General features: G+C 50.0%; 1 protein-coding gene across 1 annotated transcript; it reads right to left on the bottom strand.

Moving 5' to 3' along the window:
• Positions 1–6779: 6779 nt before the first annotated feature.
• On the bottom strand, positions 6780–25145 carry KLHL25 (kelch like family member 25). Its single transcript, XM_053954828.1, has 3 exons — positions 24964–25145; positions 13106–14936; positions 6780–8330 (listed from the first exon to the last, which is right to left on the bottom strand). Exon 2 carries the CDS (start codon positions 14917–14919, stop codon positions 13150–13152), a length of 1770 nt encoding a protein of 589 aa, XP_053810803.1. The 5' UTR covers positions 14920–14936; positions 24964–25145; the 3' UTR covers positions 6780–8330; positions 13106–13149.
• Positions 25146–26701: the final 1556 nt, after the last annotated feature.

The following is a 26701-nucleotide window of genomic DNA, read 5'->3' as shown; positions in this document are numbered from 1 at the left end:
CATGTGGTATTCCTTGGGTTTTCCTCCCCACCACACACAGGGCTTTTCATCCTTGTACAAGAAGGGGAAGTGTCACAGCTGTTCTCTGTGCCTCCTCAGCCCCGTGATGACAATAATGGGAGTCTGGGGGCTGCATGTGCTGCCTGATGGCACAGGGTTCCTGTAAGCCCCTAACACAGCTCAGTGTCTTTGACAAATCCTAGGTTTTGGTTCTTTTGTCTTAGAGAACCAGACATGCTGCATCTCATCACAGGACAGAGTCCACGATGCTGTGTGGCTTAGGGGTTCCCACGTCTCCTGCAAGGAGAGACCCATCAGACATGCTGTACCCAGCATCCAGGTCTCTCCTGGGGAGGCGATGTAAGGAAGAAAAGTCTTCTTTGTGAGGCTGGTGAGGCACTGGAACAGGTTGCCCAGAGAAGCTGTGGAAGCCTCATCCCTGGAAGTATTCAAGGCCAGGTCAGACATGGATTGGAGCAACCTGGTCTAGTGGAAAATTCCTTGCCTGTGGCAGGGGTGGTGGAAAAAGGATCTCTAAGGTCCGTTCCAACCCTAATTATTCTGTGATTCCATGATAAGGTACATGGTGTTCCCAGTGCCTGCAGGCATCAGTCCAGGCAGGAGAGGGTGCCAGAAGTACAGAGCCATGATGATGAGAAGTCATGGAGGACCTCAATGGCTGGGGTTTCCCCACAACCATTTTCTGCTGGATCATAGAAGTGATCACTGCTGGCCCTGTACTGCCAGTCCTGCACAGGACTCCAGCATCCTCTCCCCAGGCAGGAGAAGCAGGAGACCTGCATCCTTCCCCCCTGTGTATTGGTTTTGAGGCAGAGGAATTGCTTCATTTCCATTTGTTACTCCACTTGTCTTCAGAGGTACAACTGGGAAGGAGAAAGGATTGCTTGAGGAGAATCAGAAATGTACTCATAGAATCAGAATAAGCTGAGTTGGAAGGGACCTACAAAGAGCATCGAGTCCAGCTCCTGCCCTGGCACAAGACAGCCCCAAGTATCAGGTATTGATCAAAGCTTTGAGCTGTCAGCTGCTTGGGGTGTTATGTTGTTCCTCAGCAGGAGTCAGGGAACGCCAGCCCCCGTTAGGCAGCAGTGCGCTCCGTGCCTGGTATTTTTCCTCTCCTCTCAGCTGTGTTGCACGTGCTGTTCTGAAAGCCTGAGTCACGTCAGTGTACCTGAACCTACGCCCTGTCACGCAGCACTTGCTCCAAGACAGGCAACCCCTGGGTGTGAGACAGGAGATGAAAGAGCTCGTTTATCTCCACAGCTGCTCAGTAGTCCTGGTTTTATTTGCGTTCCCAGGCGTCCCAGCTCACCTATTTACTGAAGTTGAATAAAAGCCTTCGCCCAAACTGTCGGCTCCTGGGTATGGCTTTTAAAAAGCATGTTTTCCTGTGGCCCCTCTTGGCTCTGCAACCTGAATGCCTGACAAAAGCACCCCTTGGGGCACCCCCAGCCTTTGCATGGCTGCAGTAAAACAACAGCTGCTGGGAATGGGAGATGCTGCTCTGATAGAACAGGCATTGGTCACGGGAGATGGGACAGCACGTTTACTGATGACAAACCACATGGAGAAAATCAAATCCCTTCTGATCAATCTCCTGCCAGGGAAAGGCTGGATTGCAGAACTAATCAGGCACCCTGAGCTTCTCTGATCCTGCACAGTGCACTCCAAACCCCCCTGTTTCCATTGGCCAGGGGGAATCCTGGGCAGGCAATACAAATTGCCTTTGGCAGAGGAGAAAGCAAAGGGCCCTGCTGCTCCAGGACACCTCCATATATTAATTTGACAATCCTTAACCAGCTTTCCATAATTTCATATGCTCACAATTTCCATGCTCTGAGCCATTACAGCACAGCTAAGACAATGAAATGGATGTTCTCTCCAGACCACAGAGATCAATCCATTTAGATGGTCCCAAGAAAGAATGATGGGTTTCTGAGCATCCCAGCTTTCTTGCCCAGCCTTTCCTTGGCATCCAAAGTTAGAGCAAAATATCTCTGTGGCTTTGTTGGATGTGGTTGGATTTTCACTGGTACATTGACCTAAAAGGGGTCATACAGGATCCTTAAAATGGGATGAGCCTCTAAAAGGAGCATTGACAGGCACAGGAGAGGCTCTTTGGAAATATGGTTTAGTGATACCTTAAACATTTGCATTATCTGCATTTCCCCTTCCCTGTCCTTGCTGGGTTCAGTCCTGGCACTGCCTTCATGGAGGGAAACTGGAGGTCTGGAAGGACACAGGTGCAAGCTGGGATGGGGCTTGCAGACAGGCCACTCATTCATGGAGAGTTTATTAAGAGAAGGAAAGGCAAAACCCTAATTAGTGCAGTGAGTGAGTGAGATGCCTTGTGATCAGATACAAGGTGAATGGTAATGACTTACCTTTGCCATTGAAGGCACCTGGGGCTAGGTAATTTGCTACAAGAATGTTAAATATGGTAAATGTCTTGATTTTTAGGAGGTTAAACCATGTAAAAATTAAGTAGAAAATAATATTTGACACTAACAACTGATATGAGCACCCCCAGCTCTCTCAGGGATGGGTAGACAGTGGGTGTCCCTTGTGTCTCTCCTAAAGCTGCCTTCATACCTCTTGAATCTCCCCCAAACCAGGCTTTGCTCTCCTGCCTCTGTTTCAAGGATGCCCAAGGGTTCCCAAGGGATGCCCAAGAGTTCCCAAGGGATGCCCAAGGATGCCAGTTCAGGATGAGCTCCCCCAGCCCCACTCTCCCTGCACTCTGGAGCTCCTCTGTATGTCAGAACAGAGGGCACTTGTTTCCAGCCTCTTTATGATCTTTCCCTTGCACAGATGCAGCTGTGCAAGGGATAGATCAGCTGACAATTCCCAATCCCCCCTGACCTCTCACCACAGCCTGGTGTCTCTCCCTCCAGCCTCTCCAGATGCTCTTTCTTTCCCCTCTCCTTTCACCAAAGGGCTGCTTCTCACCAGCCACATCTTCCCAGTGAGCCTAATTAGACAGGAGCCTAATTAGAGCCGAGCAGGAGCGGTGAGTCATTAGCAAAACCCTGTGGGAAGGCCGGGAGCAGCCGTGATTCCAGCGGGGCGGCAGCGTGGGCAGAGGGGCTGGGAGACAGCGGGAGCTCTGCTGGGTGCTGGGAAGCAGCCCTGGGGAAGCAGCTCCTGTTTGTGTGTGCGTGTGTAATTCCTCCAGACATGACCCAGAAATGGAGTGAAGGGTGTTTGCCCTCCTCCCTGCACCTGCCAGGGAGCCAAGCGGGCCCCAGTGCTGCTGGGCTGGCCTCAGGGCAATGGGATGGCCTCCATCCCACCCAGGCAAAGAAGGTAGAAACCTGGTGGCCCTTAGGCCCTTAGGCTTTTTTCTCCTTCTTTGGTTTCTACTCATCCCTTTTAACAACCAGCTATCCCCCACAAGGGAGTGGAGCCAACATCCTGGGGACTGGCTGCCTGCTGGGGCTGTAGGGATAAGGAGCCTTGCTGTGGTGGAGAAGAAGAGTGATGGCAGCAGTAAGGGGCAGAATTAAAATGTTTACTTGGGACAAACCCACAGGTCTGGGGATAGGTATGATGCCAGGAGTGAGAGACGGGTCTTTCTATCAGTCATTAAATCACATTCTGGCTGTAAGTGCTTCTTCACAAGCACAAGTTGTGCCATCCTAGCCTGGTCATGGACTGTGCTCCCCAGCTTCTGCTGGGAAAGGAGAGATTCCCAGGAGAGACAGAACTGAAAACCCTCAAATTACTTGATTCCTGAGCTCTGCAGTCCTCAGAAAGAATGAAAAGACGGGTTGAGTAGCCAGGATCAGTCTTCTTGAATCCTTCCCCCAAATTAACACACAAACACAGAGGGGCCCCTGTCTGTGATCCGCAGCCCTCAGTGGTGCAGCATGTGCTGGGGAGCGGGAAGTGAGATGTCCAGGCACTGACAGCATGAAAGCCAGGCTTCTTCCACCTAATTGGATCTGTTATGCAGCTGAGAAACACTGAATGGATTGGGTGGACTCTGAGCTCGCAATTTCAGTGAGGAAGTCGGGACTTTGTGGCAAAGTAGGTCACAGTGCTGCAAAACAGGGTGATGGTTCTGCACAACAGCCCAGGATGTTAGATAAGGAGGTGGTGAAATGGAAAGAAAAGAGAGACTGTGAGGAAGGAAGAATGAATGAGCTCAGCCTTGGCTATTCGTTCCCACTGGAAGTCCCTGCTGCTGGCTCCCACCTTGGGGCCCCCAGCACTGCTGCCTGTGCCTGGAGGGCACCGGGATCCTGCTCTGCACTGGAGCAAGAGGGATTGGGCCCCGTTTAAATTCCCAGTTGGTTGTGGGGAGCTGCAGGCAAAGGTTTCTCCTGCTCTTGCAAGCTTAACTCAAACACTGCTAACAGAGCAGCATTTCCATGCATGGCATTTTGTGAGCCTGTACTGTCTTCAGAGATTAAAACCTATTTGGTTTACCCCAAGGGAAAGTGTGCATGGGGAAACAGGAAAACTATTTCACGTGGGATAACCTGCAAGGAGAATGTGCAATGCTGGGGCATTGATTAATGTGCAGGAGAAAACAAGCCATGGACATGAGTTTGTGTTCTGTATGGATATGGATGAATTTGAAAGCACTTTGGATAGCTGGAAAAAAGTGCTTCTCTTCTCCAATTATGTGTTTAAATACCAGAGTCGGCCTCTGGATGGATATGGGGCTCCCTCAGACACCAGAGCTATTAAATCACCAGCTACTCTGCTTTTAATTGACTCTCATGACAAAGGGAGTGGGCTCAGATGATAATTCCCTGCAGGCCTTCATTGCAAAGCAGTATTATTTCAAGAGCAGCTGGGGTCAGGCTGGGAAAATGCATATTTAAAAGCAGTAAGGCACTATGAGTTTCATTTAAAGACACAGGAGTATCAGCTTTTTGCATCCAGGGACGTTCAGCACGTTCAGGCCCTGGGGAAGGAGGTCTGATCATGCCAGCTGCCCGCCTGGTTCCACCTCTAATCATGTCCCTGCCCACTCCTCCCAAGTGTTTTTTGGAGTGAGAAGCACCCTGTTACTGAGCTGGGGAACTCAGGTGGAGAGAGCTCATGGGCAGGCTCCAGCCAGGGCCAGAGGGTGGGCGGAAAGAAGCTCTATCCTGCCCAAATTCTGCTGTAGGATTGGGCCCTGCAGAACAAGGGAGGTGTGGGACGAGCCCCCCTGCTCCTCCAGGGATCTCCATGCTGGGATCCTGGCACTCCAGGGGAAGATGTCTGAGCTTCTGACACCCCACAGCGAGGGCTGGCTATAGAGTGTGGGCTTGTTTCCCAGGAGCCTGGGAACACACAACTCCAGCACCACCACCAGATGAGACTTTCCTAAGTGCTCACTCCCAGACAAAGCTGAGCCTGACCTGCTGAGATGGCAAAAGAGCTCTTTTTAAAAGGAAAACAAATCACATTTACATTTCTACCCCTGTACCTCCCATTTAAATGCCAGCCTGGCTCTGGCTGTAGCTTTTTTCTGTTACAACCACTTCTATCTCCTGCTCCCCTCTTATTCTGTTGCTGCTAACCAAGAAACCTTTGTATTTCTCATTACTTCTAATTCCATAGCAACAGGTCGCTGCTGTCACAGCAGCTGCTGATTGCTTTTGAATTGTCTTTCAGGCAAGCTCCAGAATAAATACAAAAGAGCAGGTCTCTGCATGGCTCATATCAAAGCAAGCCTATTGCAAAGCCTCCCCAGCTGCTATTTAAAGTCCCAGAGTTGCATATAAAACCTGAATCAACAAAACTATAGGGGATTTCATTCACATCCTCTCCCCTCCTCTTTTCCCCCTCTCCTGCTCATCAAACAGTAATTTCTACCCTGAATTGGTTTCTCAAAGGGGTCTTTAATGAGCTTTTTCTATGGAGCTGTACATTCATATCTACCCAGCTCACATCAGCTAATGCTGCTGCCCACCCAGCTCCTGCAGGCAAGGGGACAGGTTCCCTGTCTCCTTTGCAGCTCAGAAATTCAGGCTCCAAATCCCTTTGAGACCCTGTATAACACCCATAGGAAGTTTTGCTTCCCAAGCCCAACAGCCCCTGCTACAAGAGGAGGAGGCAAATACAAATTTGCCTGGTGCGGATTTGCTGCTCTGAGCAATGCTCCCACAATCCCAGCCCTGAGCACAGCTGGAGCTGCTGGTCTTGTAGGGAGGGAAAACCCTCCCAGAGTGTTCCCAGAGCAGGGCTGAATCTCCCTGTGCCTCTGTGTGCTCCTCTGAGATGCACATGAAGAGGAGCGTGGAAAGGAGCTCCAGCTGGAAAGCGCATCTCTCCTGTCAAAAGGCCCCTTTCTTGGGAGCTGCAGCAGCCAAGAGAAGGCAAATAAGGAAAACAGAAGCATGAATCCTTCTTGTCTTCCTTAGAAATTACTGGCTTTCCCTGCAGTACGGCTGTGTCTGTGCTGGGCCCCTCAACCTATTTGGCAGGTGTTATTGGCACTGCAGACTTGCAAGTTCTCCTGAAACCATGGCATGGATGAGCTGAGTGAGAGCAGCTGTAGAACAGAGAGCCACATTATGTCCTCAGGACATGAGGAGCCCTGGACTTAGTTCCCAGATCTACCATTAACCTTGGACAAGACACTTGACATTGTGCCTCAGTTTCCCAAGCACTGAAGCAATAATAATTACAGCTGGGCTGGTTGCTTTGGAGGCTGTTTGTGAACCACCCCATGGAGTGCCAACCCTGTTATTAGTCCTCGGCCCTGTTATTAGACCTAAATCCAACTTCTGAATGAAGACTCCTGTGAAAAACACACAAACAGTTTCCCAGATCATCATTTTTATTAAAGTTCACAAGCAGCTGAAGGGGAAAAAAAAAAAAAAAAAAAAAGGAGTAGAAGATGTAAATAAACGTCATCCAGCTCATCGCAGACTGGCTGTGCGGAACGTGTGTTCTTCCCGGCAGCGACGGGCACCCGCTGCTCCGAAAAGACCTCTGCTGTTTGAAGCTGTGTCAAGGCTTTTCATGGCATTGCATCATTCAGCTGGCCAGGCTGCAGGCCAGCCTCATCCAGGGGCGAGGCGAGCCTGGAGAATCTGGAGATCTGCTGTGCAGGGAAGCAGGATGCTGGGGCAGTGCAGGACCAGTCCTCAGCAGTGGCCAGTCCCAGAGAGGCCAGGAGCTGCATCCCTGTACTGACAGCCGAAATCCACGTGCCTTCCTCCACAGCAAAATGAGGAATGGCTCGGGCTGACAGCTCTTGGATGCATAATCCCAAACACAGTTGGCAGGCAGCGTGCGTGGATAACCTGGGGCAGCCTCAGCCCAACCGCTGGCAGGCAGCACGCCGTCAGAAATGCTCAGCTCTCTCCAAGGGGAAGTCAGGCTGTGGGGTGCAGCAGGAAGGAGGGGGATCCTTCCCCAGCCCACCCTGCGATGCTGCCCTAATTCTCTTGCTCTCCCTCTGAGGCCTTGCTGGAGCCATGGTGCTGCTTCCCAAGGCACAAGCGCTCCCCACTGCACCCCTTTTTCTGCTCCTGTGCTAATGAGAGCCTCACCCACGCGCAGGGAAGCTCAGCAGACCGGCTCTGAGCATGCAGTGGGCTTTATCTGGGGAATATCTTGGCAGTGGTGCTGCTGCCTTGGCACACTAACAGAGCCCTGTGCTCTTCCCAGCAGCTGTGTGTGGGGAGCTACCCGGCCTCTGACCAAATCACAGCAGCAAGGAAAGGGAGGGGGGAAAAATTTGAAAGGCCCAAAGTACAATCCAAAAGGCATCTGCCCTGTTTTGTCACAGTATGTGGTGCTGCTGGCAGCCATCCCAAGCTCCCGTGTTTTAATATTTCAATAGCCATTGCCTCCATGAAATGGCCAGAGGATGGGGAGAGCCAGGCGCTCTCACCTTGTTCCCTTTAACAAACACTTCCAAGTCACCCAAGCAGCAAGCACTGCCAATGGCAAGTTCACTGCCTTAGAGAAAAACATATTAATATCTCTTAAGCCCCCCAACTGAGTAACAAAAAGGGCTACCCAGCCCAAAGGGCTACCAACTGCTGAGGGATGAAGTCTCCATCTCCCCAACCCTATTGGTCCATAGTAGCCCACAAGCCATCCCTGTGCCCAGCCTGGCAAGGCAGCGCACTTGGCTCCATCCCTGCTCAGTGGCCAGTGACCAGTGGTGGGGCTGGGTAGCCCTTGGTGACCCCCTGGCGTGATGCTGGCAGTGGGGGCCCAGCTGTGCCTCCCACTCCTGCTGTCAGGAAGGGACGTGGAAGTTGCCTTGGAGTCCTGTGCGGGAGGACAGGAGGCTCTCGGTCACTGTGTTGGCTCCAGCCGCAAGAGAGGGGACATGGATGTGGCTCTGGCATCTGGGGAAGGAAAGAGAAAGCTCATTAACTGGTGTGATGTTCAGCTCAGCCCACACAAGGCACTCACTGGGGTAACCCCCACCCCGACTCCCTGAGGTGGGTGGAGGTGGAAAGCAGCTGGCTTCTTTAGGAGTTGGGGTGTCCTTTGCTTGTGCAGGACAGGAGAGGGGGCTTCGCCTGGGGAGGGCTCAGAGCCAGGCAGCAAACTTTGGTGGACATGATAAGGGAATGAAAAATTGAGGGAAAAGTTTTCACTGGTTTTTTTTTTAGGGCAGGGAGGAGGGCCCATGAACAGAGAAAACAAAAAGACCCTTTTTCTCTTTTTCCACAGGTTCCTCCAAAAACATCCGTATCACTGACATTTCCAAGGGGTTGATTAATACAGTCTGGGGCCAAGCTCAGACTGCACATGTTTCCATCTGCCCAGGGTTAGGAAAAGCCTGATTTTCATTGACTTTCCTCCCCAGGCCAGCCACTCCCTTCCAACACTGCTTGATAAACTGGCTTCAGAGACAGCCAGCCACTTGGAAAGAGCAGCAGTGGCAGAAAAACTGCAATCCCTGTTTATCCGGCCTCCCTATTATACACATGCAAATGGGTTTCCCTAGGAGCCACAGGGAGAAACCAGCTGTGACTCGGTTCCAGGAATTCCAGCAGGTTGCAAGCAACCACCCACCCCAGCAGCATGCAGGTGAGCAGCAGCCTCTAGGAGCCAGGAGATATCCTGATTTTTTTTCAGGCTGCTCTTCGCAGGTACACAGGTCTTGGCATGGGAAGCTGCCTTTCTGTGAGAAGGGCTCTGTGGATGGAACCAGGAATGATGCACGCTGCAAGGTGAAAGCACTGCTCCATGTGTAAGGGAGCCACACCAGGCAGCTGTAAAAGTGTCTTTGCAAAAGGCTTGTTGTCTAAGCTGTAATATAATAACCAGGAAAAGCCATGGAACTGACCCAATTCCTTGTGTGAGTGTGGTATCGGAATACAGCTCAGGGACTGGCATGCAGCCTAAATCTTTGCAGGAGCTCTGGGGCCAAAGTTCAGATTTCGGGTGCCTTCAGAATTCAGGTGTTTTCAGAACAGCCTCAAAACCCCTCAGCCTCAGTCACTCAGCGCCCACCCAAAGGCAGGCACCAGCTGCTGGTGCCACGGGCAGCCCTCATGGGAGCTAAGCACACCAAGGGGCTCCAGTGGAAGCCACAAAATCAACTCTGAGCTTTTGGATGTGTCCCAGGAATCAGCAGTGCCTGAGCACTGCCCAGCCACCAACCTCTGCTCCCTACAGTGAAGACTGTGAGGAGGGTCCTGCAGGAGCTAAAAAGCACCTAATTAGGAACCTCTGGGCAGGGGAACTCCTGGCTCCTTGATGTCCTGTTTGTTTGGAGATGGAAATTCCACCATATCCATCCCAGCAGAGCATTTGAGGCTTAGGAGGCAGCACAGAGGGATGCAGTGACTCCTCTTTCTAATTCACCTTCCCTGGCTGGACCACGAAATCTGAAGTGACCATCCCACCCCCATCTGTGACTCTGCTCTGTGAAAATGAGAGTGTCACACAGGACAGATAGTTTGGAGAAGCCACTTTAATGTGGAGTCAGGCAGCTTGGAGAACCTGTTCCTGGTGCTGCCTGAAGTCACCTCTGGGGAGGGGTTGAGTTGTCCCCATCCCCTGTCTCTGCACAGGACTGTGACAAACCACCCACCACCCTCCCCCAGGCTGGGCTGTACTTGTCCTTATCAACACAGAGTCTTTATTAGTCGAGTGCTCATTTGTCATGTTTTGCCTCCCCTATGGCTCCACCACTTTGGGTGGGAGGAGATGAGGCTTTCACGTTTCATATTGCTAATCACACTTGATCCCTGGAATTAACTGTGGGTAATAAGCACTAAATTAATGTCACACGGCCTCCTTGGCAGCAGTGCTGGGACCTCTGCTGAAACGTGTCCCCGCTCTGTCTGGGAAGGGCCAAGGCCATGCCCTCAAGGAAGCTTTTCCAGCTGATCAGTTTTATGCTTTATATGAAAAGCAGGCTGGGTGGTTTATGACCAACATTTGTCAAGGACAGACTATTTGGTTTTCAGGGACTAGTTTACAGGTGGGAGGTTGTTTTTTCCATGAGTACAAAGTACTGTGTCCTGCCGTGTGACTGCCCAGGCCTTTTTCCACCAGCCCACCTTGCTCTGCTCTGAGGGGTGGTTGCTCCTGAGTTTTTCCAGGTGAGGGGAGGCAATTCCATAGGAAAGTGGGCAGGTGCTGGCCAGCCTGCCTTCTGGGCATCCCTACTTGAAGAAGGATCCCATAAGGGCCAAATCAGGTGTTTGAGCAGAGACCTTCCATGGTGGGAGCTGCAAAGCAGAAAACTCCTTGGCCAGACCTGCCAAGGACAATGGGGTGAACTGGATCATAGCCATAGGATCCTACAGCCAATTACCCCAGTTCCCAAGCCCAGTTTTTGCACAGCTAGGACAGCCAAGGCAGGCACACGGGATGTGGCTGCTGCAGTGTGGGCAGCATGTACACATCAGGGACATTCACTCACTAAATGAAATAAAATTTATTTAAAAAAAAAAAACCCTCACTCTAGAAAAATCACATGGACAGACATTCTTTCTGGCAAGAGCTTGCGTGTATTTTAAATAGTTCTTTTAACCGAAGACTGGAGGCAGAGCCAAAAAAGCACATAAAACCCTCACACAGTGACTTTTCACCAGTTTTATTTGCAATTCCTAGTTTTCTGTGCTTGTGTCAAGCTCCCGATTACAGGGGGGAAAGAAGTATCAATACAACCCCCACAAAGCTGTTTATTAGGTCTGAAGAACCCAAATACAGGAGGGAGGAAAAAAAGTAGGAGAGGAAAATAACATCACTGTGACTTTGTTTTTTATTCAGTGGCTGAGGAATCGACTCCCATCTCAAACTGCTCCCTATTCCTACTCCCAGCCATGTGGCTGGTGTTGGGCTTTAATATTCCGACGCATCTGCTACCAGAGAAGATTAACTGTCAGCTCTAGGATGGCTCTTAAAGGGAGGCCCCATTGACCTGAGCTGAAAATGATGGAGTCCTCACTGCAATATTTAATAGCCGAGTGACAGTTAATTAGATTACTGAGCCACTGTGACAGATGCTAGGCAACGCCTGAGGAGGAGAATTTGGAAAGGCCATTATCTTACAGTGCTGGGAACACTTTAAGGTCTCATTTTAACCCCTTCCACTCTTGCCCTTCCCTCATGGTGGTCCAACCCATGTTAAAACCAGGTGTTTCACAAAGGCCAGCATAATGCCCTGGGTGATTTTTTTCCCACCTGAGAAAAGCAGGTGGTCACATTGGGCTAATGCCTGGCCTGGCTGAGGTGCCAGGAACTCCTCCTTGGTTCCCATCTGGCATCAAAAAAGATGATCACTGGGAGGTGCCAGCAATTTCACCCACTGGGCGATTCCCAGGCACACTAACCACACCAAGTGGAAAGCAGGGAAGTGAGAGGGTGTTAGAGGGTTTGGGCAGCATTCCTTCTCCCCTGCATTAAGTGAAGTGGATTTTGATGAGTCTGTGGAAGAATTTCCCTCCCCGCAGCCCTCACTTTCCAAATAAAACTGTAAGTGAAGCTTGTCAATCCCACACCCATATGTGAGGGTTTCCCAGCTCCTTCAGCTGGCTGGGATGTAGGCTGCAACCACCAAAGCAGGGCAGTGTGTGCTGCTGGCACTGAGAAAGCTGCACACTGAGCTAAGATGTGTTACTGACTTCCTGGGAAGGTGATGCTATCTAAGTGTTGCCTGTATCACTATCTGCTTTCACAATGCAAGTTCAGAAGTGTTTTTGGGTTTTGCCAGGTCAGCTGCATCTCAGCACAGGTTGGTGAGGACATGCAAAGCCCTGTGGAGCCACACTGACAACCAGAATGGCAACCAAACACCCTACTAGGGAGAAGAGAGGAGGAACCAGAAACCCTGTACCAGGGGCACTGCAGGAGCACCTTCCCTGAGCAAGAGAAAACCGGAGCGCCAGAATGAGACACAACATCATGGGTTTCCACCAACTTTCTTATTCTTACACAACCCAAAACACTGATAAATACATTCTTCTTCTGGTTACAAAACCCCTTCCCTCCCACTCAGGTCTGACACAGAAGTCTCAGAAGTTCTGATTTAACAAGCAACTGTTTGGATGATAAATAAACACTAAGACCATCAAATGCAACATGGCTTTTGCTTCTGCTACCCACTGAAATGTAAACAGAGAGCATAAAAAGAGAACCAGGATTTGCTGGCATTCCACGGGTCACTTGCCCACATATTCATCAGTTCTAAATACATCACGCAGAAAATCAGTAAAAATATCAAACTACTGAGACATTCCAAAGCGCTTATTGCTCTGGTATCTCCCAGGAGTCACATACAAGTGTTTTTAGGAACCTTAACTCTTTCAACTGCATGGGAACAGGATGTACTCCATGGTGAGAGCAGGTGTGGACTCATCTGCCCATCCACTCCCCCACAAAAGGGTGTGGCTGGTACATCCAACAGCAGAGGGAGAGAAGCCCCATCTATGTAGATGTATCTCTTAAGATACTGTGAGGATCACCAGGAAATAAGAGAGCTCTTGGGACTATCTAAACTTATACTAGAGCACTGCAGAGCTGGTTATTCTTTCCTGGCTCTGTATCCCACTTTTAAATGTTCCCTTCCCTTCATCAGCACCTGTGGCTTCGGCATGGTGTATGGAGGTAAAATTGAGGCAAGACAGTAATTTTTAATTTAAGAGGAAGAGACCCTTACCTTCATTGACCTCCTGGAAACAAGCCCCCAGGCCCTGCCCCTCATCACGAGGGCAAGTGCTTCCAGGTGCTGACAAAAGCTGTGGGGATGAGCGAGTAAGGCACCGTGGTGATACAGTTCCAGGTGTCTGACATAGGGTCATAGCAGTCCAGCGTTTTGCACCTCTGAGTGCCAAAGTACCCTCCTACCACATAGAGTTTATTCCCCGAGGCCAGGGCGTGGCAGGACATGCGCTTGGCCGTCATGTCCCCGATGCGCGTCCACTGGTCCGTCTCGCAGTCGAAGCGGTAGGCGGAGGCTGCCGTGAACTCTGTGTCTCCTCCCATGATGAAAATCTGGCTGCCCAGGACAGCGGCCGCCGTGTAGCGCCAGGGCTGCGGGCACTCGGCTTTGATCATCCATCGGTTCTCAGCTGGATCATAGCACTGGACTTTGGACACCATGTCTCGATGGATGCTGGTCCCACCGAAGACGAAGAGCTTCAGCCTGGCGCTCACCACCGCAGCGTTGCTCACTCCGTCTCTCAACGGAGCCACCATCATCCACTTGTTGGATATGGGGTCATACTTCTCTACTTGCTTCAAGGAAACAGAAGGAGATGCAGGGAAGACTCCAGCTACTGCAGTGTGTCCACCAACCACATACAAGCAGTTTTCCAATTCGGCTGAGCCGTGCCCAAACCGAGCAATTAACATTGGGGCAGCTTTGGACCATTCCTCATGCACGGTGTCATAAACCCACACATCTTTGGAGACCCCGTTCTCTGAGCCCCTGCCTCCAGTGATGTACACTTTGCAGCCGATGGCACAGGCACTGAACTCCTTCCGTGGACTCGGCAGGTCTGCTTTGGGAATAATTTCCTTTGCTTTTTGATCCACTTGGTAGATCTTATCACACATGAAGGTTTGTCCTCCCAGGATCAGCAAGGTGTGCCCAGCTTTGCGAGGCCTGGCACAGAGGCTGGTGACCACCCCATCATTCTGGAGGATCTTCTTCTTGCACTGAATAGCTTCATCCAGGACAAGCTTGCTCCTTTCATCCACCATGATCAAGTCCTCGCAAGCCAAGGCTTCCTTGAGGCATTCGGAAGGAAGCAAAGCCAGACGAACATTCCTCAGAAGTTCTGGGAGATAAGCCTTCCGCTCATCCAGATCGTATTTCACCCACTGCATGACAGCCTTAAAGACCTTTTCTTCATCCTCGATTTCCAGCTCATCACTGGAGATGAGGTCCAGCAAAGTGTCCTTGGAAAGGTTGTTGAAGTCCTCACTCTTGTGAACAGTCTCAAAGTTGACCAGGCACATCCTCCAGGAGAGCTCATAGAGCCGCCGGCACTGATGAGCGTCCGAGAGCAGCATCATGCCCAGGCAGTTGGAAGGGTAGAGGTTCTTCTCCAGGAACTCAGCCGCTGCATCTCGGACATCATGGAACTGCAGCATGTCCCCAGCCTCCAGGAGGGACTCGGCATTCTCCTCGTTGATAATGATCCGAGAGGAGTAAGCAAAGTCCAGCAGTAGCTCCAGCACCTCTGGGTGGAGGCTGTCATGGAAGTTCACCTCGTCATCCAGGCTCTCCCGGAGGCCGTTGCTGAACATGGCCTCGAAGTACCTGCTGGAGGCAGCCAGCACTGCCCGATGGCACGGGAACGACCTGTTCCCTGCCCAAAGGGTGACATCGGTGAACATGCAGTGCTTCCGCAGGGTGTTCAGGTGGGACAGGACGCAGTCCGGGTGGGAGGCCTTGTGAAAAAGCAAGATGTTCATGGAGCCGGTGCTGGTGCGGGATTTACGGTTCTCGTGGACGCTGACGGACATGGTGGCAGAGCTCTTGCCTGCAGGGAGACAAACGGGGAAACCGTTATTCCCTTGTCCTGACTGATATAAGGCATGGAGAACACACGCATTAATCCAACCCTGGTACACTGCCAGTGGATCTCAAAGCACCAGGTGACATCCCCGTGGCTCCTGCTCCGTGGCTGCTCCTGCACCCTGGTTTGCACAGCCCTTTCCTCCTGCACCCTCGCATCCTCCAAAAAATTTAACTCAGGCTGAGCAGGGCGAGAAGGCAGAGCGGGGTGAAGGGGGAAATTCTGCTTTGGTTTCAACAAAGGAGCAACAAAGTGAGGCAATCAAACACCAAACTTGGTGTAGATTGTTTCAACAGCCCCCAGAGGGTATTGGCAAACCGCAGAAGAGTTATTTTTCCTTAGAAAACAGCATAGAGAAAGCAGACTATCCAGGATAAAGGGCATTGGTCTGTTCTTGGCTCAGCAGAAATTAAGTTTGGCTTCTGATTTTCATGTAGATTACTGCAGGTTTAGGAAAAGCAACTGGTACAGGTTTTATTTACAAAATACTTAATTACCAGCAGAAGCCAAAAGTTTGAACCGATTTTACCAAACCCATTTGTTGCACTTTTTGATGATAAAACTCACCAGACACCTCATGTGACTTAAACATTTTTCTGGACAGATTCTATTCAGAATAAAACAACAGAAAAACACAAATTATGTTTTTTACCAGACAGGAAGAATCAAACACAAAGCTTTTATTAGCTACTATTTCACTTAAGTGCTACCTAATACCAATCCTTGCCTGCAGAAGAAAACCCCTTTGGACTAATCAAATTAATTCTACCTAGATGATAAAATCCAAGTAATTTACTCCAAAATACTTTAGCCAGCTGTTATTTTGCTTCCCATGTAACTAAAGCAGACAGACAGATACACAAGCACAGCCCTCTCTTACAGGAGAAAGTAAATACAGAAGTTGTCCCGAGGTTTGAAAAATGAACCTGAAAAAAATCAAAATGGGGTCAACCTTCACTCCAGTCACTGCATTGTTTAGACAAGACAGTTGGGGAAGGGTTTTTCGACGGGTTCTTTTTGTTAATGTTGCTTGGATGGGGTTTCTTTTAACTTGCTCTTCACAGGCTGGGATTTCTCAAGGGTCTTTCCAGCCTGCAAACACAAGGTCTGCAGATGAGCCCAGTCCTCCCCAGTCAGCACTGGGGTCTTGGAGGAAACCACAAAATGCTGAGAGAATGGCCGCTGTGCTCCCAGGCTGCCAGCAGGTCACAGCCTTGACCTGGCAGTGACCTGGAGCTCCTCAACCCTCCCACACTCCATGGGTGGATGACCTCAGGAGGAGGCAGATGGCCAGATAAGTTGCCTGACTCAAGCTCTGCTCATGAGCTTCCTGCCCCTGCTTCTCCAGCGCCTCCAAAATAGTCTGAGTTAGACAAACAGTTGTGGGCATGTTGCTTCTTCCCCACCTGCTGTCAAGAGTTATTGAGGTTGGTCTTCTCAAGACCTCACTCATTCCTCAGGGCTGTGTCACAGTCCAGCTAAAAGTCTCTGTGCTTCTCCATGCAGAAACAACAGCTTGCCCAAGCAGCCACAAGTCCTACTCAGCCTCCGAGTCGGGGCAGAACACTGATGTGGGTACTCGGGTGGGATATGTCCACGTCCATGGGCCAAACTCGGGCAGCCTGGGATAGAGGCTGACAAGCTCATTTCAACTTGTGACTAGAGGCTGTGCAGAACCAAGGCTCCAAAACAGGAAGGAAAATGCCATTATGGAACAGCACTTTGAAGTGCATCTGAAGGAAATGTTTCCAACATCTACACCCAACGCAGGAACAACACTAATTTAAGGGGTTATTTGGATTCCCATGTCAACGCCGAAGCGAGGAATACAAATGAAACATTTATGAGTCTGCTAAAAGCTATTGATTTAGGTTCCTGTTCCTACAACCTCAGAAACCACCCTGCCACTGCTACAGCTTTCTTTTCTCACAGCTCAGGTCAACTATTCAGTGTTAACCTTTGATTTGCTTATGCACAAAAAAAGAAGCAATTTATATAGGACAGCTATGGAAACAAACACAGAGACTGCAGGAAAGCAGCAATGATTTTTCTGACACTAAGATTAAAAGCACCTACTCAGAGTGGAAGGAGCAGGTCATTTAGAAATTGAAATGTCTATATAAAAGCTGCAGCAAGGCCATTTTTTATATATACATACACATAAGGACACATACATATATCACATGTGTGCACCCACCCACACACACACATATTTCAAATTTAAGGCTTCCAGCATCAAATATCTATCCCAGGGAATTTGGAGGCAAATAATATTTCTATCTTATACGTATTGAAAAATATCCAGGGAGTAAATTGGCAGGTTGCAGTCCAGTTCCCAGCACTGCTCTTTCTATCATGTACACTACAGGCACCAACTGACCCCCAACACAGCTGGAATTCTGAAAGCTAAAGAGGCTACAGTTAGAGCCCCTTTACTTGGCCTCTCCTGGATGTCACTGGTCACAGACAAGCAGGGCTAGACAGACATTAAACTGAAACTAAAGCAGCCCCTGAACTCTGGGGTGCAGCCATCTCACCAGAAAGCCTTGCTAGTGGTTTTCAGGAACACCCAAACAGCTTTTTCTGAGAGCTTCTTGGATCCTGCCATAGCTGGGCACAAGCAGAAAAGTGGCACACACTAATCCTTCCCCTCACAAACTCCCCTCACTGCATGCCTCAGTCTACCAGAGACCTGGGCATCATCTCACCCATATCAGACAAACAGAAACTGCAGGCAGCAGCTACTTCATCTGGCAGGTTTCTTCCAAAATGTAGCACCAACAGACCTAAGAGGCCCGTAGGCAAAGTGTCTTCTACAATTTCACTATGTGAACAGGAATGCTTCAATTTAAGCCATGTTTAACTGCAGCCATGAGCAGGCTGGGCCTGTGACACGTGCACTTCTCTGAAGCAGAGGCATGCAGGGCACAATTTGGCCCCTACCACACTCCTTGCTCCCTTACCCAACTACTGAGCTAAAGAGAAAATGCAGAACCAGTCTGAATGAGGAGTACTTTACACAAAGCAACCTGTCAGTGGCCCTTTCAAAGCTCCCACCTGCTCTGTGAGAGCCTGGGGGTTATCAGAGCTCCCAGCTGCATCTTCCATCATGCAGGAAGCTGTTGTGGAACAGCCATGTCAATGGGAACTGCAGAAGGCATGACCTGAACAAACTGGGGCTTGAATTTTTCCATGCTGCATTCATTTCTTTTCCCTCGAAATGCAGTTATTGAAAAAATAAGTATCTACTGCATAACCTTTTAAAGGGATCTTAGTGCACACAGAGGCAGATAATAATCCTTCTTCCATATGGATGAGGGCAGAGGGGCATCAGCTTTTTGACAGCTATCCAATGCTGTCTGCTGGCTGAAGTATTCTCCTGGCTGTCTGCAGCCTTTGTACAGCCAGGATGGGAAAGACAGGTTTTTTCCAGCAGAGCAAGATAAGGTTGCTTTGAAAATCCTTCCACTCATCCAGACAGGGCAGACAGCAATCCTGAAAGAGGGAAGGAGTTGGCTCAAGAAAAAAAGACCCCTCAAATCTCAGCTCATGAAGAAAACGCCCCAGCAGTCTCTCTGGACAGGATAAAGCTTGCAAAGAGAACAAGGGGAAAAACAAAAGCACAGAGCTGGCCAAACTCCCCACATGAAGAACCACAGCTCTCCTGTCCGAGTGCCTTTTGCTTCCTACAAACCACACCCCAGCAGACTTTCCCTGCCGGCTGATGGGTCACCCTTCCAGAGCCCTTTAGGAGAACCTCAGGAGACACTCTACCACCTCTTGAAAAATCCAAGTGCCTCTTAGACAGGTACTTTGAAGCTGTATCAGGCCCTGTCCCCAATCACAAAAGATCTGCATATGAGAGGATAGCTCAGAAACGCTATAGATACATCAACTATAATTAGCCAGGCTTGGGGTTCCCCCTCCATCTCAAACTAACAGGCTCTCCAGAAATCTCCAATTTCATTCACTACCTGCAGGGAATCACCAGCTGAGATCCTGCTTGCTTTCAAGAGGACAAGATTTGAGAGTGATTAATATGCTCCCCACTGGGACTTCAGGGGATCAAGAATCGTTTCTGCTTGGAAAAGCAAAACTACAGGGTTTATGAATGTTCTCCCAAAATCATAAAGGCTGGCTAAACACCAACAAAGATCCCAAGTCCCATGATCCAAAGCTGGCACTTTCTGTTTTGCCCATGAGAGAAGAAGCAAGTAGAACACATTTCTTTTTGTGCCCCACTCAACCATGAACTATTTAAAGCTGTAAATAAGTAAACAAATAAGCAGTAAGGTTCCCTGCTGGCTCAGCTCAGAAGACCTGGATAAAGCTGCTCACACTGCAGCAGAGTTTCATTCCAAGAAACCATATGGGCCCCTCTATGCATGGGCTGCACTACAACATACAGACACTCCTTCCAAATCAAAGCAGACCCACCTGGAATGACCAGTGACAACAGGCATAAGATTCATCTTTATTTTATCTCCATCTCACAGTATCAACCCTGCTGGGTGAAACACTGTCTTTAATTCAGTCAAAGTTTAACTTCTCCCTGAAAGCGGTGGGATCAATTCTCTTTTAATTAGTAATGTGCCTGCTCTCTCATCCCAAATATCTGTACCTTTCTAATGCTCTCATGGACTCCACCACCTGGTGCTTAGGCCAGCAGCATTATCCCAGGCCAAAATTACTGCTATAGAACCAATTTCTCCCTTTTTACTGTAGAGAGTAGCAAAGTAGAAATATAAAAGTCACCTACTGTGTTGTCTTCACAGGGAAGAGCTCCTTGCAAAACTGCTTAGGAGAAAGAGCAATGAGGCATCATGCTGTCAAACACAGAGCCAGATACAGCCGTGTTTCAGATGCAATTTCCCAGCACCGGAGACCATCAAAAGGTTTGAGAAAGGGGATCTGTTACATGCAGCCATTCACGTACTCAGAGGCAGCTTGAGCTTCAAAAGCAGAAGAAACCCAACAGAAAACAGGAAAGGATGGTGGGGGAGAGACATAAAAAACAAGAAAGGGGAAGGAACAAATGTGAAGATGCTTTCAGATGATTTTCCTGTCCTTGCATAACACAGCAGACCGTCAGGTACACAGCTTGGAGCTGCTGGAAATGCTCTTCTGTCAAGAGTGCTTGAGATGAAAGGAATTAAAATTGCACCTGGCATTTAATGCAGCACCACACTTGTTGAGTGTGGAGCCTGGGCTGCTGCCAGGTGGGCAGCACGGGACCTTCAGTACATCATCTCCCAGGCATGCCCTCTGCTCTGTCCACACTGTGTGCCTGCATGCAGACTTTGCTCTCTTACAGGTTGCGTTCATCTCCAGCAATTCCAGTGAATTTAGTGCTTTGCCTGTGTCAGCCAAATTTGATCCTGTTCTCTTCAGGATGACTAACACAGCAAAGATGCAACTGGGATTTTGCAGGCTGGAATTCAGACAACGTAACTGCTGTGAATCAGAGGGTATCACTCTGGATTTGCCCTTCCTGACAAACTCTTGATGTTTCACCAGATTTGCAAATAGGCAAACAAAGGAAAGGCAGCTGACTCCATCCCCCCAGTGCAGAATTTCTGATCCTGCCCCAACCTTTGAGAATGAGAGGCATCCTTATCATTTCTTCTCGTTTTCTCACTTCCTAGTCTAGCCTGTACATCCTAGACAGAAAACAGAGAGACCATGTGAAAGGCTCCTTCTGTTAGCTCAGACAGAAACTGGGAGGTTTTCCAAGCCCAATTCTGTAGGCTCCAGGAATCAGATTGTCTGGAGAAGATCCGGGTACATATCTGAACATTTTGAAACTCAGTCTGAGTTTCATATCCTACTCATATTCTCATATCCCATCTTCAAGTAGTACCCACCATTCCTCCCTTTAAACCCATGCCCCACTCTGAGCCTACAGCCACCACAAAAATCTACTAAATGCCACTTGATAGAAAATCAGAACATTATTGCCAAGCTGAACCAATTAGTGAGATTCTTGTTTTGTCTCACAAAAGCACTGCTAAAAGGGGCTGTAGTGCCTCAAATCTATGACATGCGTTCATCTGAGTCAAAGGCAACCATGCCCCAACCACAATAAAAATACCTGTAGGAAAACCTCTTTGTATGCAATCCATGCAGTTCTATTTGCAAATTAGGTATTGGACTTGCTACTCTGCAGCTGTGATACTCCAAAAAGCTTCTTGAGCTACCTGTGACACAATCAAAGTTCATGTTCACCATTAAGCACACTGGCTTTGCTGTTCCTGGGAATACCACGCCCTCCTACAACCACTACCCAAATTGGGATAAATAATGCTTTTAGCCACAGTCCAGGCTCCAGACAATAGCTTTTCACTGCTACGCCTTAACCCCAGCGGATCTTTTCAGAGCCTGTGATTCATTTCAGAGGCTGTGGTGGGGTTTTGTCCTTCCTGCTGCCCTCCAGCTCTGCTTGTGAATACACCCCATTCTGCCAGATCAATCACAGGCGTTTTGCAAAATGAATGGGGGGGGTGCAGAAGAGGCAAGTGAGTTCACAATCCCCTCTTCCAAATTACACCCAAAAAGGCTCCAGAATGGGAACAGTCTACTTGATTGCAGTACCTACCCCAGCCCCATCAGGGCAGGATAAAGTCCTTTTCAAGCAAGCCAAACTTGCTAATGTGCTGCAAAGGCAAAAGGCCTTTGGTACTTCAAACACAGGAACCACATGCCACTTCCCAGGGAGAGTTTAGGAGATGAGATGTGGTAGACATCAAATTAATGCCAGAATAACCACAGCAGCTGCTGACTCCAGAGATCTTATTCAGATCCTCCCACCCTCCCAGCTCTGAGGCTGGCACAGCTGAGTGCTCCAGTGGCCTGGCTGACCAAAAGCCCTGTCACGGATGCTCACACCAAACAGGTCTGTCTGCCTGCCTGCTGTCAGGGCAGGATTTCAATTTTGGGCCTGGCCAGTTAAGCTGGGGTTTTGTTTTGCCTTCCCCACTCCCCTGCCAGGCAGGAGATCATGGTACAACTGCCAGGTTTGGTTTGCTCATTTGCAATTCTGGCTGGAGTTCAGAGCCATGGAGATGGGAGGCCCTCATGCCTCCTGAATGGATTAGCCCCTCATGCTGCTGGGCACGGGGGCCAGCCATTCCCAACTGGATTGTAAAGCACTGACAGATATTGAAGGGTCTGGGGCTGCAAGATAGGGCATTGCTTATTGCCCTCTGGCTCTGGACAGAAGGAACAAAAAAAAACTCTGATTTTTTAATTTCGGAACTCACACGGCATCAAACCACACATCCAGCTTGCACGTTCTGTGCCACTGTGGTATCCCTGCAGCAGCCCAGGCTGCCCCAGGCATCCTGCACACATACTGCAAGCAGACCAGAGTGATTACCAGTGTGGTACAGTAATCAATTTGCCTCACCACAATGTGACAGGCTATCATATAAAACTGGTAGTCTTTGCAAAGCCTAATGGTCAGCAAGTAGACAGTGGTTATGGGACATGCAGCATTCCCAGGCTCAAGCAATGGGGAAAGACAGAGCTGACAGTCCTGGCTGGAGTGATACTAATAGTCACTGCGGGGATATCAAGCTGATAAGCAAAGACTGAGCGATGTGATGGTGGTTAAAGGTCAGGCCAGGGGGCTTGGGGTGGCTTGTTACAGCTAAATGCCTCCTAGCCAGCATCTCTGCAGCCACGGTTTTCAGCAATGCCAGCTACACTCACTGCAATTCAACTACAGCCCGTGAAAGAGGGGAGTAAATCCAGCCCTCAGGTCAAGTGCTGACACGGCCCCAAACCTGCCCCTTCACAGTCCCTGAGCACAGCGAGCGCTGTGGCTGCCCCGGCCACCCTGGGCCAGCTCTGCCTGTCCTGCCCCACCTGCTCAGGGCCAAGCCAAGGCACTGCCCCACACTCTTTTGTAATGCTGCCATTTCCATGGCACCTCGCAACTCTGCCTGTCCTCTTCCACCTCCACAGATGGCCACATCCTGCCCTTCCTGTTTCACTCATCCGCCTCCTAAACATTGCCTAAAACTTCCCCTGACTGCTAAGAAGGACCTGAACTCCTGCAGGTTTTGGGAATGGCTGGTCACTGTCATGGGGACAAAAATGCTATCAAAATTCACATGTGGCATATGTACACACAGATACGCACACACTCCTTATCTCCATACCAGACCATGTCCAGCACTCCCTCCAGAGCCAGAAGAACCATCTTATGGATCAGACTCATGCTCATTTTCACATATTTGGAATACATGTTATGCAATATTTTGTCATCTGTCCCCAAGCTGTTGCCTTTACAAAATTATTTTGCCTTGTTCCTTCAGTCAAACTGGCCTTAACTCCTCTGCAAAAGCACATCTGAGACACCAACCTCCCTGCTTGAGTTACTTGAGCCTGCCCCAAACACAGCATGAGAGGATACCACACTCTACACACAGGCTGAGGCAGGAGGACTTCAGATAACAATCCTCAAATACTTGAGAAAATGGACAAGAAAGGAATGGGAAATTTAAGCTCTTCAGCGCTGAAGCTGCTTACAGTCTCCCATGTCCAAATTATGGTGCAACTCTGCAGCAATTTTCACTCTGCTTCTAATTCTGAGAATCTTGTGTCACCCCACACCTTCCTGTTGCAGAGCAGACTTCCACCTATGCCTCCTCCCCAAGTGCTTTACTTGAGCTTATCACAAAGATAAGCCAGAGCAGATGGCTGGGGTTAAAGACACAAAAGAGACAAAATATGTTTTCAGATAAGATTTGATTTACAGCAGAAAACAGAACCAGGAAAACAGAGAGGCCCCAGAAAGGTCTTATAGCATTAAGGAGTCAGACTCTTTGAGAGATGGACAGAGAGGAGAACATACAGGAGAGCTCAGGAGGAAAGACAAGAAAGCAGAAGAGAGCTCAGAACTCTGGATGGAGACTGTCAGCAGAGCAGCTGAGGCAACAGCAGCAGCTGGCCACCACCAGAACACATGGGCTGTGTTACACATCTCGGGTTGCTCCTAAGGTAACATCAATAAAAACAAGTGTCACAAGATGCTGGAAGGAAGAAGGAAAAACAAGGGAAGTTGTCAAAGTGTAAAGGTTACAGAGCTGCTTGTTTTTTTTCTTGTGGCTCTTGATCTGTCCTGGAGAGGAAGAGGTATGTTTGGAGGAACGCTACAAAATGCCACAGCACCCTGGCTGAGGAAATCACTCCAGCAGATCACAAGAGAACACAGGCAGAGACTGCCAGGAAAGGAAAACAGAGCAATCATGACACTTGGACTCTCCACTGGAATAGTATGAAACATTCAGCTGTCTGCTTATGCAAAGCTGAGGGCAGATTTTCCAAGCACAGGTCCGGCTGGTCCAAGTCCCCTACCCCAACAATCACAAGTGGAGAGATAAAGAAAATAAAGACAAAAAAAAAATTAGGAAACCCAATTGCCAAACAGCCTCTTAACTTTTTTAAATGTGAAGGGGCCTGTGAGGACAGGAGGAGGAACAACTATTTTTCTCCTCTGTCAGCTCAGCTCAGTCACTCACACAAACCTGCTCATTTCTCTAGACAGTCTTGTTCAAACTGATTTAATACTGATTTCATCACAGGTCATGGAAGTTGTGTCCCTTGGAGCACAGTTTTGAGATATATATATATATATATAGGGACGAAAGAGGAGAAAAGAAAAAAAAAAAAAAAACCAAAGCAAAAAGCAATTCTACTCGGCTTTCAGATTCATTAGATTAATAGCTGGAGTTTAATTTTTTTTATTTTGCTTTAGAAGTGAAAAGACCTTCCCCTCCATAAGCCTCTTCCTGCCGATTCCTGCCTATGGAACACGATGCTCCAAAGCCCTAGCAAGCCCCGGGCCGGTACCGGGGGCAGCACGCATGGTCCCTCCTGCCGGGGGCCGGCACATCCCCGGCCCGCCGCTCCGAACCCCAGCAAGCCCTGTGCTCGGAGGGGGTCTGGCAGCGGCGCGTCAACCCGGATCTGGGGGGAAAACACTCACCGCCACTTGGCCGAGCCGAAATCTCCGTGATCCGCGAAGCCCCCAGCGCGGGGTGGCAGGGATGCAGGGATGCAGGGATGCAGGGATGCAGGGATCGGGGCTGCAGGGCTGGAGCGCGGAGCGGGCCCGGCGCGGCCCCGCGCACAATGTACCCGCCGGGCGGGCCCGGCCGCGCGTGGGACCGCGAGGGCGGGGCCGCCCGCCGCCGCTCCCACCAATCAGCGAGTGCCGTTTACGTTACGTTTTATTTCGCCACGCCCCCTAGGAGAGAAGCGACCAATGGGAGGGCGGAAGGACGGCGTGTGGGCGAGGGGGCGGTTTGTGGGCGGGGCGAGGCGAGCGGTCGGTCCCCGGCGCTGAGGGCCGCCTGCGGCCGGGCCGGCCCTGCCGAGCTGCGCCCGCTCGGCCCGGGCTCAGCGCCGGTTGCTGCGGGGCTCGCGGGGGAACGGCCCGCGCTGCGCTTCGGCTCCCTCTGGAGCCAGCCCTGGCACGAACCTGTCCCCCTCTGCCCCGGCTTTTGCTCCCGCAATCTGCGCGCCGCAGGGTCCGGCCCGGCCCCCGCGTGCGCCGCAGGATGGGCGCCCCGCGGAGTGATGTCCCTGCGTGTCACTCACTCACCACCGCACGCCCGCGCCTGTGGCGGCACAGGGAACGTCAGCAAAAGCCGGCTAAAATTCAGGCAGATCTGTGAAATCGCCGGGCTCAGCAGAATTTCGGTGCGTGGGGGATGTGAAGGTCAACAGGCCCACCCGCGGGGCCCGCTGCCGGCAGGGAGCTGCAGGGAGCCTGGGATCGGACGGAGACCGGCCGGGGCCGTGCCCCTGCGTGGGGACCACCCGCGGGTCGGTGCCGTCATCTGGAAGGAGCGGAGGGGACGTGGCAGCGCTGCCTTCAGCAACAGTGTGGGCTGAAGCTGGAATAAAACCCCGCTCGTTTAGAAACAATAACATTTTTCAAAGCAATAACATTTTCTCAGAACACAAGAGCAGCTGGAAGCAGCATTACTTCTGATCCCACCCGTGTTTTCCAACCCCAGGCACAGCAGGTAACTGCAGACCTGCCCTGTGGAATAATTTCACTCTGAGTGGCTGTGCCTTCCCTGGGGTTTGTGGAACGCTTCATCTACCAGAAAAAAAAAAAAAATAAAAGCTGGAAGCTTTCTTTGGTTTCACAAATTTTAAATACACAGAGGAGGCAGGGAAGAGCTGTTCACTATCTTCTCCCACGACCCATTTCTCCAGGGCTCTACTCCCTATACACACTCACAAATGTTCAGTAATAAGAGACAAGTGAAAAAACTAACAGCTCTGTTAAATGTATCTCCCCAGATAATGGCTGGATGGGAATATCCAAAGTGTGCTGAAACTCCCATACACTCAGGGATGCACTGTTTGAGGGCTGCTCCTTCCAACCCATTAAAGGAAATCTCCCCACTGAAGCTACTACCACTGCTTCTCCCGGTGAAAAGCAGTGGTGACTCCATTGAAGTGCCGCCTGCATGACCAATTTTACACGGTGTGGACATGGGAGGAGGTTGGAAGGTTGCTGCTATGGGGATATATTGAAACAGAAGTTCCCATAAGTACAAAATGCAGTCCTTTCTTCACAGCTTGAGACAGAAGGTCAGCTACAGCTGGCACAGGCCGTGCATGGTAAATAACAAAGTACACTGAAGATGTTGGACTGTATCGAATTCCTGGCTTGTTTTTTTTTCTTTTTTTTTTTTTTTTTTTTTTGA

The sequence above is a fragment of the Vidua chalybeata genome, chromosome 13, assembly GCF_026979565.1.
Source record: "Vidua chalybeata isolate OUT-0048 chromosome 13, bVidCha1 merged haplotype, whole genome shotgun sequence".
Classification (NCBI taxonomy): Eukaryota; Metazoa; Chordata; class Aves; order Passeriformes; family Viduidae; genus Vidua; species Vidua chalybeata.
Note: the sequence above shows the minus strand (reverse complement) of the source record. Positions and strands in the feature narration are given on the sequence as shown.